The sequence below is a fragment of the Gallus gallus genome, chromosome Z, assembly GCF_016699485.2.
Source record: "Gallus gallus isolate bGalGal1 chromosome Z, bGalGal1.mat.broiler.GRCg7b, whole genome shotgun sequence".
Lineage (NCBI taxonomy): Eukaryota > Metazoa > Chordata > Aves > Galliformes > Phasianidae > Gallus > Gallus gallus.
The window spans coordinates 36,101,600-36,117,488 of NC_052572.1; the positions used below are offsets into that span (position 1 = coordinate 36,101,600).

Genomic DNA, 15,889 nt, shown 5'->3' on the forward strand with positions numbered 1-15,889 from the left:
ACCATTTGCTAGTGAGTACCTTTTGTTGGAAAAAAAGTTGAAAAATATGTGTCTAGGGAAACCAAGCAGCAGCCATGTTGAGTTTACTAAATAGTTCCCCCTCAACTGGCATGAATTTAAGGACATTTTCTAGGTAAGATATTATTAAATATGCATGTTCATTTGTTTCACAACATTAAGATTGATCTACTGAATATCAAAATTGACTTAGAATATAAAAAATCTGGAGAATTCAAACAGCTGAGCAACTTCTAACCTCAAGAATCCATTCATGCAAAAAGATGAACTGCAGGAAAAGAAAAAAAACACAGTTGTTATAACCCTTTCTTCCTAATTCATTAATAAGATCTTTATGATAGCAGTGACATACAATTATGTTTGCTAGACCTCTGGCACACATTATTCTCATGCATACAGTCAGTCAGACCCAATCTCAAAATTGGTAAAACATTAAAAAGGAAATTGTGCAGCTGATTGCATAACCTTGCATGCAAATTATATGTGGGTATTAGAGTAATTAGGGCAAGAGCCAAAGAATGAATAGAAGGCTCTAGCTGAAAGCAGCTCTACGTGATACTTAACTTAAAAGAGTATCCAGAGTCCGTAAGCTCTAGACAAGAGCAAAGTAAGAGAGGTTTAGCCCACTGAAAGACTGGGACAAGGGGAGTAGCCAGTAAGCACGCACTCTCTGACAGCCACAGTAACCTTAATGCCTTTCTGAGGCTATGAAAACAGATATGCCAGTATCAAGCCTTTGACCAGAATGACTGAGCGCTATGAGATAGGGCACATATGGAAAGATACTTCAAGATTGAATGCCGCTACACTGGCAGCTAGCTGGGGTTATTCAACAGGGCCACATGGGTATTGTGGGTCTAAGTCAGGCTGCTGATGTCACAACAGTGATTTTCGTTGCCTTAGTGGTTCCTAAAGTATTTGCCAAAAAAACCTGAAGCATTTATTAGCCACAGATCTGTCTGCCACATATTTCTGTTTATGCCAGAGGCCTCTAATGCCCTCTCTTCTCATCTCTCCTGAACTAGGGAGAGGAACTGTGGTTATTCACTGTTTTGATGAGCTGATTAAATTCTGTACTAAGTAAAAGCAGAAGTAGTGGATTGAAGATATATGAGAGCATATAACACACTCACAAGGTTTCTTCCTTAACAAGGGTTCCTGGAAAGCTAACAGTGGATTGGGTCATTAAATAAGAAGCAGAACTGTTGCTAGCAAAGAGAATAATGATTCAGGAGATATGTTTCAGTAGAAAACACAATAGAATAAAAACAGGGAACTGCCTTAATGATGCGTCATCCTAACCAGACCAGGTAGAAGAGGTCTGCATTCATTATGTATCTGTGGTAGAAATTGGTGACACTGCATGCTTTTTGTAAAAGGTCTTTTGCTACTAAGCACACTACTTTTTGCTTTTAAGAATATAAGTAGTTGGATTCTTGGAAGAAAATCACAAATGGGCACATTTACTAAACATTTTTCTGTGTTAGAACTTGGTATGCATGAACTGATGAGTCTAACAAACTCAAATTATATTTGTACAGTTAGAGAGACTGATGCTGATACCAAATAGCTGTCCTGTATGTGGGAAGGAGTGTATCTGTACACTCTATCATGACTTTGAATATGGACAAACATGCCATTTTTCATGCCCCCTCATAGTTCACCTAGCAAGAAGGAACTCTGGCAATTTACTGTTCGATGAACAGATTATTTCTATAATCTATCTTTGCATGAAGTGTAGGTGTAAGAAAAGTAAGATTACATAAAAAACCCACGTAGACTTTTCTTTTTGAGTTCACTGGGTAGTACACAGAAGATTTAGTAAGACTTTACTAGGAGTCCTTGACATTTCATCAGCTGTTTGCTGTCTTCCACCTCTTTCTTTACTTCATCCTTGTGTACAAAGATGGGGCCCTGAACAGCAAAGAAATGTGTGGGGGTGGAAAGGGTACAGTGGAGCAGACAGAGCCCCCCCAGCATTTTTCATGCTCAATTCTGAATGTGAAAAGTTACAATGAAGTATAGCCAAGCAGCACTCACTCAGAGGTGCCCCAACATATTATCTATCCAGGGAGAAAGAGGTAACTGAAGTCTGCTCAACAGTTTGGAGGTCACGTTTTCTGCTATGGAATCTCTGCTGGGCCATGCTGCCTGCTCCCCTCCATGGCTGAGGATGAACAGGTGCTGACTGTTATCGCTGTGAGGCAGCTGCATGAAGTTCAGTGCTATGAGAAGTAGTGTCTTGAGAGATGGAGAATTCAAGGACACACAGGAAAGCAAGAACAGAAGTTGTGTTGACTGACTTACACCATGTGATACTGCCAGAGGAGGAGGAGCTCGTGAAAGGCTCCACGCACAACTTTCCTTTGCACAACAGCAGAATAACTCTACAACAAAGTAGGAGAAGATGGAGAATAAAGTAGTTCTGTCTTTTAGAGAAAATTATACTTTTGTGATATTTTCTTTCTGGATCACACAAATATGTTGTATTCCCATTCTAGGAGACAATTCTTTTCAAAGAATATGTAATCATTATTACAGATGATATGCAGGGATTTAACATCTCTTTTGTCATTTCAGAATAAACAGTGGCTGTATAATATTAACTTGCTACTGATTACCACAAAGATAGGTGAAAAGAGTGCTTTTTTTAATAAACTCTTACCTGCATTGAGATCTATAGATGGATCCACCTGTGGTCCACCTGTTGATGGAGCCAGTGTTGCTCTAACATCTCACATCCCCAGGTGATTGCTGTTTCCATGACACCCACATTCTCTCCACATTAGCCATTCTGATGCATTAATCGTGACCCAGGAACTCATGTGAAACTACATATGCTTCAGGGTAGGAGAGTCTTGGGAGGGGATGGGGGGGGGGGGAGAAGAAGATCTTTCCCCTTAACGTATGTTTCTATAAATCAGGAAATTGAGGCAAGACTTCCCACTTTTTTTCCTTCCATTTCTGAGTCATCTGCAGCCTGTCCAATGTCACTCGGGATTTCAGCTCTCCTGCTTGCATTTCAAGCTATTTGTTGTTTGCATTTTTTGTCATCATTTCAGATCAGAGGCAGGGAACTCTTCATTTGCTGTGAGCAAAGAAGAAGTAAGACACTGATGGACATTGTGCTAAAAATCCCTTTTGCAGTGTTCCAGATATTACTGGGGTTGTAAAAATAAGGGGAAAAAAATGTAATGGTGCTCTCTCAGTCACCTGAGCTACAGATTCTCTTCTTGTCCACACAAGCACTCTTTGCCTTCAGGGTTATTATTTTAGATGCTGTTTTACCTCAGATGTGGAGGACCCTCTTCCTGACCTCTGTCCATGCTCAGTGGAGTCTTTTCCATACAGCTTTCCCTCCCTTTCCCACAGCCAGTTGCCGTGTAAACAGTTTGTCTTACTGGGCATCATGACCTGCCTTCCCACATTTCAGTCTCTTATATAGTTGGACATAAAAATCCCTTAAGTGATGTACCTTAGCCCATCCCTTCAGCTGTATTATTGCCTAAATGAGCTGAGGCCAGCAATCTTCCAAGAGCCCTAGTAAACCTGAATTATTCCCAGAACCTTTTCTCTTCTGCCAGTAGGATGTCAGAAAGAGGAAACATTTGCTGCTGGAGGGTGTTGCAGCAGTTTTGGTCTCACCTGGTCACAGCAAAAGCAGCAGTAACATTGGTTTATTAACCTCTAATGATAAATTTATTGATGCTAGTGGGGAGACTAGAAGGAGAAAACAAAGCAAATGAGCAAACAAACAAAAAGCTAACAATAACAAAATTAATAATTTTAACAGGTAGCATCAAGGTAAATAGAAAAACAACAAAAGTCTATAGCAGGAGAACATGAAACCAATTATGTGTTTTATGTGTTCAGTGTCAATTTCTGAGATAATTTTTTATCTCCCAATTCTTGATTCTGAAAATGTCTACCTTTCAGTTTGTCAAAAAAATAAAAATAAAAAGAGAAGCAAGTACTTTTTGGCGCATTGTATTACATAAATCGAGCTTGAATTCAAATGCATTTTAACCAAACTTCTTTCTGTCACAACCTGGAAAATGGTCTGCCTACAGAAAGCTAGAAGGAAAACTGAGCACCTTAAGTTAAAATCTTTAAAATCTTGTCCAATTGCTACAGCAAATATATGAAGGATGGAAGGATGTCCTTCTTAAACGTGAAGTGCTAAGTTAAACAAAGCCCTCGTTATTCTTCACAATTACAATCACTGTAGAAGATATGACAGAAAACCCCAATCTATTTCTCTTTAAGTTTCTCTTAATAGCAACTCACCGGTTTTTATTGTGCCTTACTTGAAACTTACTTCAAAGTTTATGGTTTAAATCACAGAGCTTGTTGCCATAGAGACTGTGAGATCTAAGAAGACTAGGTTTATTATTATTATGACGAAGATGTATGACACCACAGCTGAAACTGCCCACTTTAAATAGCTAATATTAATTAAAGTACAGAGTAACATGTAACATGTTACCAAACCATATGCTTGCTTTTCTGTTTAGATTTCTAGATTTCAGTCCTCTCCAAAAGGAGAAATTGCATGTAACTCTGCCATCTAAGTAATTTGTTGACACGTTCATAACACATTAGCACTGCATCACAACTTGGTTTAGTTCACAGAATCCTCAGCATTAACAAAGATAATTGCCTCTTTCTCAGATTCACTCACTCAGGAATTCATGATTTTTAGATTTGTATTTTACCTGAAGAGGAAATAGGTGTGATTCATTTAAAGTTACTCTATTGCGTCTGGGATTTGTCTAACAAGTTAATGAGTCACAAAAGGCTTAATGCTCTAAAATCCATTTAAGTGTGTAATTCTGAATGTATGCCAGAGCCTTTGTGACAAGGATTTTATGAAGCTAATAGCAGTATTGTGCCTGGTAGGTTTTTAAGGTTATTACAAATAAGATGAAGACATCACATAGCATAACACATTCTACTTGGAGATGAAGTCTGTTCCCTGATCTTAAAACAGTTTGTGCCAGGATATTAAAGAGAAAATATATTTTAAAAAATCTTCCCTTCTATATAGAGGCAGAAGAACTGTGATACTGTGGATGAAAGATCCAATAGAATACAAAGCTGTCTAAGGCAAGTCAGATTGGAAGGGAAACCCACGTGAGAACATCAGGTACACTACTGTCCTGCCCTTCACTCTACACAGTAGCACAGCTAACAGGGAGGTGTAGTGCTTGGCCATGCTTGATCCAGCTTCCAAATCAGCAAGCAGGGCTCTCCCAGCATCTATAAGAGGAGCTTAAGTCATGTCAGCATGGGCAGAACAAATACTCCAAACGTGGTTGATAGTGCTTAGAAAAGCAGCCCCTTCTCTAGTGACCACAGTAGGTTGCTCTAAAAGTAATGCCTCCTATTCATTTTCATGGAAACTACAACAGATACAAAAAGCACAATAACATTACTTGTTGGAGCAAATTCTCAGCTACAGAACACTATTTTTCAATGTACTCACCATGGTGAGCTTATTCAGGTAGATGAGCTGATGGAGGTGCTCTTCATTTCATGGTGTGTCAGCTGCACATGGCTGTCAAGAACATGGCTCGTTGTTCATGTTACTGTTACCACTGCTGAAATGCACTACCCACCACCTCACTGTGCTCACATCCACTGCTGGTCTCCACAAACGTTCAGAAAGTGTCAGTGAACATCAGTGCATGCCATTTTTTCCACATGGAGGAATTTGAGGACACATCTTTTCTTCACATGCACTTCCATGTCAGACACCATTGTGTCTGACACACCATTGTCAGGGTGCCCCTCTGCTGCCATCTGTCACATGGCAACAAAATGTAATGGAATATTGGCAGGACGGTTCAACCACTACTGCCATACCACCACCATCCACCTCTGACATCATGAGCCAACATAATGAAATAGGAGGCATTACTTTCAGAGCAGCCCTCATAATAAAGCTTAAGGATGATATAATTTAGGAAGGTTCTAATCATACAAGCCCGTGAGAGCTATTTTGAGGGCTAATTTAATGAGATCTGTTTGGTCCTTGGGCATCTGGAGCACCAATCTCGACCAACTGTGGTAGGAAAACTGTTTTCGTGGTTAGACCCTGTTAGTTAGACCCTGGAATCCACAATTGGTGTGATGTTGCTAGGACCATCTATCATGCAAATCCAGACTCTTCCAGAGCTATGCATCCAGACTTTAGTGGAGTATTCTTCAGCTACAGTTCTGACCCTTATTAAATCACCAGAATCAAAACCCTAGGCCATTCGACAGCTCTTAAACTTCAAACAATGAAAAGTATTTTCAATAGAGTTATTGACATATAAAAATATATATATAAAGTGCAAAATATTAAGAGTTTACAGTGTGACTAAGATCAGCATCAGTGCTTTCAATGTGGGAGGAAATGGGAAAATATTTTACCTCAGAACTTTAAATAACCTTCCCAAAATTGCCATCCATGTAATCTTGTGTAGGACAGAAGACATCTCAGACAGAAATATGGTTAAATTGTTGTCATCAACGTGCCTATGAAGGGCCAATTCTTTTTTTTTCAGTTTGCTCATGTGACTGAAATTATGAATTAGTAAAACCTTTGATAGCAGAGCTATCCTGAACTCAAAGGATGAAAATTGCACAGAGCAATGGCAATCTTTCATACACCAGATTTATTTATTTATTTATTTATTTATTTATTTTTTAATAGCCTGCTCTAGAGGTAGTGAGTAAAACAAAGTGTTGTAGCAGGACAAAAAAGATTAACAAATATTCCGGTATTTAAGAAGCCTGATTAAACTCTAAATCAAGTTTCTCTGAAATGGATCTTGTTATAATAGATCTGCTATAATAATTACATGCTACATAAGTACCAACCCATAATCTAATTACAATCATTTACAACTAAACAGCTGAGCCATGTAATGTTTCTCAGATCTTAAGCAATTATGTTTCCAAAGTTGTCACAGCAAAAAAACGTGACAAAATTTCTTCTTAAGCTCAGACTCTGTAATAGAATATGCTGGATGTTGATTTAAAATACAATGTGGAAGTGGCTGGTCACGAACTTAGTGACTATATGCTGTGGAATGTGTTGTTCCTGTCTCATTCTGTACAGCAGCCATCAGAAAGAAGTAGAGGGCTGTATAAGAAGGGAAGAAAATTTACACACAGACAGAAGATGCAGATATTTGCAGTAGAAGGGAGCAGATGAACTTACTCCTCCAACCCAAACCGCTATTACTTGATTATGTGCAGAAGCTGCTGATACCAAAACGGAACAGAACATTGCCTTGTATTTCTTCTCCTGGGTTCTTGCAGGTCTCACAGTCAGTCTTGATTTTCACTCCTCCTTTCTGTCTTATCCATTCAAATACCTTTCAAAGCCATTTCCCTTACACATAGTTATCACCATACGTTAATGCCTGAACGTCTTCTACAGATCAGGCATTGAAATATGAACATTTTCTTACCATTTCAAGTTCTTTATTCCACTCCTCCTTATTCTTAATCTGTTTGTTGTTGCATCCCCCATTAGTCAGCTTTTTCACCACTATTTCTACATGCTGTACATTAGACATGGAAAGCCTGTGTTGACAATATCCACACAGCTCTTCAATGTTAACACTGGCTTTAAAGACACCTACTGGGAAAACTAAACTGCTTTTGAAGGCTAATTAAGAGCAGCTTATTTTAAAGCAAGTTGCATAAAAATTAGCTGACAAAGATAACGTTCCATATAGGATATGGAATATTCTCACCACCTTACTTTAGAAATGCAGAGCTAGCGGCCACTTAGAAGCCTAGATTCATGCAGTCATTGATCATCTTTACATTCCTTAATCCTTTGAAGATGAAAAATACCCAAAGAAAGAAAAATGTATTGCTTATTCATCTTCAAGAACTGTGAAAACATATTTTTAAAGTGTCTGCCATCTAAAATAGAATTGTTTGGGGAAAAAAAAGGGGGGGGAATATGTTAATATGTTTTGGAATGAATATCTAAAGGATACTTTTTTAAAGACTACGTACAGACCCTTTTTGTCCAGCATTTAAATTTATGAAAACAGAAAAGCTTAACTTTTTAAAAGAGGATAATAATTTTTGCCAAAAATAAGGATGATCACAACTCTGATTATTTTTCAAGCAATTTCATGGCACTGGGATGTATGCTTATTTTAAGGAGAAAACAAACTAACATACAAACAGTTATTTACTGAAAAGGAATGGCAACATTTCAGAATCAAATTCAATAGAAGTATGTTTATTTTTAATTGGTTCTTCATTAAAAATTTCAGGTGTTTAATCCTCCTAAATTTTTAGTAATTTAGTCCATGATCACAGGTTTGCACTTATCTCTGTCAGAATCACCAAGTTACACATTGTTAACAGCCTGGCAACTGCAGCTGCTTTGTTCTTCTTCATATTGCTGAAAATGGAGAAACAGGAACCTCTCCCCAGTCCCAACACAAGAAAAAAGAAGTTGTCTTTTGCAGCCCTGAATTCTGTGTGTGTATATGTACACAATTATAACAAGGTGAAAATACCTGATAGGGGAAAAAAAAAGAGCCATTGTATAGAGATATATATTTAGGTTTTAAGTTATTAAAGCTAATGGTTTTATCTTATGTAGCCTGGGTACAAAATAAGACCCTGCTATGACACAACAAACAGCATCATTTGGAATACAAAGACATTTGTCAGCGCTGGTTCAAAACAGCAAGCAGTTGATTGGTACGAGGGGAATGCTTTTTTACTGAGCGCTTTGGGTTTTAGCACTGCTTTGACATCTTCATCATGACAGCGTTTTTCTGAGTGTAGGGATGCTGGAGTAGTTTCAGGTGCTGAGATACCAACAGATTAACAAAGCAGTGCTTCCATCCACTGTCACAAGCCACGGTGCTTTGCATATATTTTATGCAATAATTAAAATCAGGATCCATAACATATATGAAAATTAAATCCTTTCAAGGAAGCTTATGTACCGTGGTCATATGCATGATATAGAGAACTATGTTACTGTACTGCTCTTTTCTTTCTTTCATACATCTCCCCAGACAGAAACAGCATTCAAGCACAACAAGGTTAAGACCTGTGGTCTGATTTCTTCATACAGATTGCTTCAGAAAATGGTGTAAACATGCCGTGCCGGAATACCTGGACAAATATATGCTTTCCTTCCATTCCTCTGGTTCTGTTTTTATCGCTGGCTGTTTCCCTAGGTGAATTTTGTACACACATGCACACACAAAACATGCTGTACAGACTAGTCCTGTACTTTCATGTTCACTGTCAGCATATTATTTTTCACTTAACTGGCAGCTTTCTTTTCGTGAATAGTAAAACAACTTAAAAACAGAGGGATTTGATTTGCCTTTGTTTAGGACTAGGTATAGTAATTACTACTAGCTATATAAGTTCCTATTACTGTAACAATCTTTTTCCTCCAAACTAAATACATTTTCTTAAGTAGAAAAAAAAAAAAACCATCATCCTTCGGAACAGTGTTCATCCCTTGGCTTGTTAGTTTAAAGTACCATGAAAAGCAGTAAATACATTAAATGAAGCTGCATGTAAAAGCTCAAATTGCATGCATTATTCTGATACTGCCTGTAACTCCTTCTCAAATGGCAGTATACAATTCTTTACTCTAGCTGCTGCTCAGCACCTGATTTACTTAGCCATATCTGCAAATCAGCATCTGCAATTCTCTCTCTTTGAGGTGGTAAATAGCTGTCGGTTCCTTTTTCAAGAGACACAACAGAAGGCTTGTTTCCACAAATGTGGAAATACCAACATATAAACTGCCTCAGCAGTAGGCAGCAAAGAATTGCCTTCTCTAAAAATGCCTTTAGATATTAGTTCAAAGGCCAGCAGCCATGGTTGTTACTGATAACTTTCTGATGGCCAGTGGAAAGTTACTTCTGATTATACTTCCCAGTTCTCCAGAGTTCTCCCTATTACTGTGATGCAGGAGGGGATCCTTTGGACAAGCCTTCATAACCAGGGGAGGAATCGAGCTTTAAAACAACAGGATTTGCTTTGTCAGTTGTGAGCACACTTTGAGTCAAATCATTGCTTGGACATCAAGGAACAGCATGCTAGCAAGTCTTTCTCCTTAGGCTTAGCTTGATGGAGGTGCACTAAGCCTTCCTGTCTTGAACTCTTATGCCCTTTTTCAGCATCCTTTTTAGCCTCCGTGGTCTTGATGCATGCAAGACCTTCCCATCTTTTATTCTTTACTATTACAGAAGCCTGCTGTTTCCTCAGGTCTCTTCAGTCTCTGAAGCCTTTTCCTCTATTGAGCCCGGGTAACTTTTCAAGACGGGACCACCAGAGGGCAAAGGCAGATCGTGAACATTTGAGTTCACCGCAGCTCTTTTCAGTAATACAGCTTGTAGCATTTGGGAGATCAGCCCGACAGCACAGGCACATCCCAGCTTCCCAGACTGGGTCTTTAGCCCCCTGAACACCTGCAGGTCATGCACTACATTTAACTATTGTAACTATTTGCTAGAAAAATAAAATGAAATAAATCTGTCTTTAAGAAATAAGAAATTAGAGGCCTCACAGTATAATTAGACAACAGCCTCATTAACTTGATAACCTTTTACAGAGCTTGTTGGAATCTTAAGCATTTTGCTGTAAGAAATTAAGAACAATATGAGAAAAATGAAAGGAATTATTCACACATCAGCCCTCCATTCTGAACTCCTATTAAAAGACACATTACCCCATAGAAATCTCTCTCAGGAGGAAAAGACCTCTGCAACTTCATCTCTACTGTTTTCTCTGAGTGATTCTGAAACTTGCACTCATGCTCCATACAGCAAGATGCAGTCACCATTTTCATGCGGCTCATCTGAAATTATTCTGATGTAACTATCTGCCACAAGAGAACCTTCCCTATTTAAAATGATAGCTGGATGATGCTCATTATTTGACATTTATCAGAAGGACTTAGAAAATATTTTTTTTCCCAGAAAATGTTCACTCCTAAAAATGCATACATAAATGATGAATGAATATGATCTTTTAAGAGAAGGTCTCATCGAAAGCAAACCAAACTTCACTTCTGCCTGCTCAGCCTTCAGACACAACCTATATCCCTGAATGATAACCCTGTGAGGGTTGTTTCACTTCTCCCTTTCTCCCTTGCTGTCTTCCAAAATGTTTATGCTCTCTGTCGCTCTGTGCTGTCAAACAGAGGTAACTGTGCTCCGTGAACTGCCGTTTGCTCTGCTCTAATACACAAATGCACTGACTGTGAAAATTTGTAGCAGGCCATCCTTCTTCTCCAACATGACCTTCCCTGACTTCATGTCACTCTGGATTTTATTCATAGTGAGGATAATTATAATCAAAGAAACAAGTTTATGAATCAGCCTTGTTACTGTAACTCGAACTAATTTTATGAGCACATTTTTCCTTAAGCAGCAGTGCCATCAGCAACCAGTCATGCACGGCAAAGGCAAGCAGTGGCTGCTGAATGCCATGAAGACCTCAGACCTACTTCTTAAAGCAACTCATGACCCCAGTACCACACACACATACCCATCATCACTGCTTGTTTTGAGTCGGAATACATCAGAGCTGATACAGACTCTGGCATATTCTCTAGCCTAAGCAGTGAATCAGCCTGTTGATAGCACATTCCTTTTCCAGACAGATGCACCAAAGATGCATACCTCACACTTCCCATCAGCAATAGCACCAACCTCTGGCTCCCAAGTCCTCTTCCAAATGCATGGAGGCAATCCCTTGGCCAGCAGAACTGAGTGTCAGGAAGTCAGATACTGGGTATCAGAAAGCAGACTGACACCCAGATGGCTGGAAAATGGCAGTCTTGGAAATCACTGCAAGCAAATGGGCTGCTGAGATCACAGTCTGGAAAATGATCCATCTGATACTCATTCCGGATGGCACCCATGCATTTAACATCTATGAATGGAAAGTGTTGTGATGACTAGTTTACACATGGCCACATGGCTTTTGGTCTGACCACACTAAATAAGTGCTCCTGCAGGTATCTTGTAGGGTGCTTTCCTGAAGCAGGCCCTCCAAAACCTTCTGCAAGCTGCTGAGCCTGGGACAAGGATGAAACTAAAGCTTCACGTAAGGTACTAAAGGACTGGATTCTAAGAATCCAAAAATTCTTCATTCACCCAGAGGAAAGCTGCTTCAGAGATAAACCATACTGTAAATCTTACAATTCCTTGCTCTATGGTGTTAATCTGAGCACACCTTCATGAGAGCCACTCTGGGAAACTCAGTCTTCCCTGAGCAGCATTCACTCTTCAGCTTTTCAGAGAAGAGATACCACACAACACCAGAACTCTCCAAAATGTGTGCCCAACCATTAAAATTACCATTACAATTACACTGGGAGAACTTTTACCAAAATGTACACTTTAAACCTCAATACTAATTTTCAATAATTTTAGCATTCAAGGACAAATACTGGACTGCTTATGTTCAGGCTAATATTGTACTTTATGACTCTTTAAAAATGCAGCAGAATAGGTAGCAACTACATATTGCCTTTCTACAGTAAGGAAATTACATTGGGGGATGTGTCGTTGCAAAATTTAACTAGTATTTTCAAAACACTGAAACAACCTTTTAACCTTCATCTTTATAATAAATAAAATCTTCTTACTTATGTTCCTAGCAGTTTCGAAATTTACCAGTGACATTCTGAAAGGAATGTAACACATTAGAGAAACTTTACTAATGGACAACATTGTTTTTTTTAATTCTCTCCTTCTCTTTTAACATTATTTTGCTCTCCTGTGAACTTATGTTTTTTGTTTTAGGGATACCCTTCTGTTGGTTATTACTCACTTCACCACGACATAATTGTTAGCATTGCTATGAAGAACAATCTGACACTGAGATCAGCAGGAATAGGACATTAAAAGTCACCACATACGTTGGTTTAAAGCAATTCTTCACATTAAAAATATATAAAACATATCAGAAGATCTCTACAAGACAATTTTAGGAAGATCCAGCAATTTTTGAAGGTGACTTTTTATGTTAGTAATTGCTTGGAGGGATTGCACTTAGAAAAATAGTTCTCTATCAGACTATAGAAAAATTAAGATCCTTAAAATAAATATTACATATAATTTCAAGTTACTACAGAGGTTTCTTTGAGATCAAGAGACTACAGGCCGTTTCAATATCCAGTTTCTCTTAAGCTCTCCTACTCATATACTTTTCAAAGACTTACAACAGGACACCAAACAGTGTAAACAACAGGTAGATTTAAGAATCCTTCAGAAGGAATAGTTAAGCTTCAGAGCAATTTTAGAACCACCAGACTTTTTGCAAGCTGGGGAAGCACTCCTGGATGCCTTCAGCTCTCCAGGTATATCTTATGATGCAAGATCCTCTGCATCTCTGCCTTTGATGCTGCACTCGAGCAAGACAGACTTTATACTTCCATGCATCCCAAATATTTGTGCTTTAAAACCTGAGATAAAGTGGAAAAGACCCAGATAACCCATTGTATATTTCATCTCCAGAATAATCAGGTTATCATTTTAAGTCATCAGTGGCTTAAATGAAGTAGACAGACTCTTCATAGTGTCAGTAAAACAACTTGTTTCCAGCAAGCCACAAACCTGGAATGCAAGTCCTCACTTTGCTGCACTGGACTGCTGTGACAGCACTTTCATATAATGTAACTTTTTCATGTCCAGCTCCTACTCTCTCCAGTTCAGCTCCTACTGCTCCCACTCATAATTTCACTATCCAGCATCATCTCTCAACACTTACCTCACTTCAACAGTGCCTCTAAACCAAGAGCGCTGACAAAGTCATGGTATGGAAAGCAAAGGAAGCAAAGCAAATCACGGTGAAGCTCATGTTTTAAAAAGTAGTAAGATCACTTACCATAGTAGGAAACTCCTTCCAAATTGCCTTATCTGGGAAAAATTCATATTATTTGTATGTTTTTAGTCATATCTGAATAAGTTCAATTTAAATAAATATCACAAGAAAACTCACATGATTGTATTATTTAATTATTTCACAATAGAGATAACTGGTCATTTTAGACTATTAAATTTTAAGGTACAAAGCAATGGCAAAATGAAATTCCAAATGAAAACATCACATTCATATCCAACAACAAAATACTTTGTTCAAAGTTCTCAATGGGGTAAAGCAACAGAATTCCAAAGGCATTTGTATATCTCTTACAGAATAGGATTCAGAGCAGAGCAAGGTACCATTTTGTCTAGGGGCTATTTCCTATCCTGTGCAAAAAATATTTCTGAAGAAATAGAAGAACTCTGTATGCAACACATGGTCAAACAGCACACAGAGTATACAGTCTGTGTGCACAAAACTTTCAATAAGTAGAATACAGAAGGCAAGAAGCTAAATAATGCTCTTTCATAGTTTCAAGACCATAACTTTTGTTTATTCTGTTTTTATTATTTAAGCATTAGGAACTAATTAACTGAGTTCTGTTACTAGAAGCTCCGTGGTAGTTTTGAATCTCATCTTTTCAATTCCACAGACAGCATCAATTCATTTAAGAGATATGAAACCTGTCTGTATTCATTATTTTTCTTTCCTTGGAACAACAAATCTCAGAACAACTTATAATTGTATAATACAGCATCTCCAGTGCCCTGACGCTGCATCAGAGAAGATTGATATTTCCAGGCATCTGTGGATTCACAGTCACTCTACTTCACAGTGCGCCTGGTCTCTGAGGAAACTAATGAAAGAGATTTTATATCCAGATTTCCCCAGCTGTGACTGTCTCTGTAGACTATGAAGGAGCAATCCCAATAGCTGAAATCAACTTAAAAAGAATTAAAAATTTACCAACAGTGAAACTCTTGCTTCATTTCAATACATTTAAATAGAATGGGAGACTCACCAAATTCACCTGCTTATTCTTCATTTGGGCAGCCAACTCTCAGCAGATGAACTGCTATGAACCCAGCTGCCTTCCCCTCATTCTGGGAGATGCAGGAGATGAAACATGTTTGAGCCTATCAGCAGAGCGCAACACTGGTGCATTTCTACAGCTGGGAGGTGGAAAAAGCAGGAGTGGAGGGAGAAGAGTCAACCCTCACAGCAGTTTAAGAGTTCTTGCATGTTGTTATTGCCGCAGGTTCCCGTGATTGGCTTTTGCTGATCTCCCCTCCTCTGACATCGCTGCCTGTTGAGCTGGAGAGCACAAAGGAAGACTAATCACTGCACGCCTTAAGCTGACTCCTGCAGTAAGCCCTGGTGTTTTATCAGCTGCAGAGACAATCAATACCTGGGGAGAGAGAAGTTTTGCCAACTGTCACCTGAGATAAAATGATCAATTTCCTAATTCTAGTACTAATGCTGGCTTCAAAGCCCAGTGATAATTATCCCAGCTGGTTTTAAAACAATTTGTGAATGACACTGATCATGATTATTAAAACTGGTGTGAAAGGCATTGTGGCACATGAGTTCACTGGGTCTATTTATAGATTAATTTTCCTCTGTTTATCGAGTCATGCTGAATTCGTGAGGGGATAAGGGTTCTCTCTTGTGAGGAGAACTTCCCCTTTTCCTAGTAGGTATCATTACTTGCTGGATGCATAAATTGGCAAAACTTTCGCACTAATGGCATACTACAATAAAACAGTTGGTGGTTACTTAACAATTCACTTTATTTATTTATGGCTGAATAAATAAAGACTGTAGTGAATCAGCTTTGTCAGCGTCACATGGGGACTGAGAATATGCTGTTTTCTAACATCTTGAGGGGTATGAGCTGTGAGACAAAGCACCCCTACATCCTGAGCTCTCCTTTCAAGCACTGCTCATTGCACTCAAAAGCAGCGAGCTCATCGGATCATTTCACTCCTTTATAAGCAGAGCA

At 38.7% G+C, this 15,889-nt stretch overlaps 1 protein-coding gene and 2 long non-coding RNA genes across 3 annotated transcripts in view; 1 reads left to right on the forward strand and 2 right to left on the reverse strand.

Annotated features, from left to right (window-relative positions):
• The window catches only part of TRPM3 (transient receptor potential cation channel subfamily M member 3), a 426,369-nt gene extending 411,279 nt beyond the window's left edge, over positions 1–15,090 (reverse strand). The window contains exon 1 of the mRNA XM_040656002.2: positions 14,909–15,090. Within this exon, the coding sequence (XP_040511936.1) occupies positions 14,909–14,932 (24 nt within the window). The 5' untranslated portion in view covers positions 14,933–15,090. The remainder of the gene's footprint in view (positions 1–14,908) is intronic.
• On the reverse strand, positions 1,825–2,941 carry LOC107052317. The gene is made up of 2 exons (XR_001464729.2): positions 2,684–2,941; positions 1,825–2,405 (listed from the first exon to the last, which is right to left on the reverse strand). It is a non-coding gene; the product is annotated as an uncharacterized LOC107052317 (long non-coding RNA).
• On the forward strand, positions 2,765–15,468 carry LOC121108347. Its single transcript, XR_005842810.1, has 3 exons — positions 2,765–2,865; positions 5,066–5,164; positions 15,146–15,468. It is a non-coding gene; the product is annotated as an uncharacterized LOC121108347 (long non-coding RNA).
• The last annotated feature ends 421 nt before the right edge of the window (positions 15,469–15,889 follow it).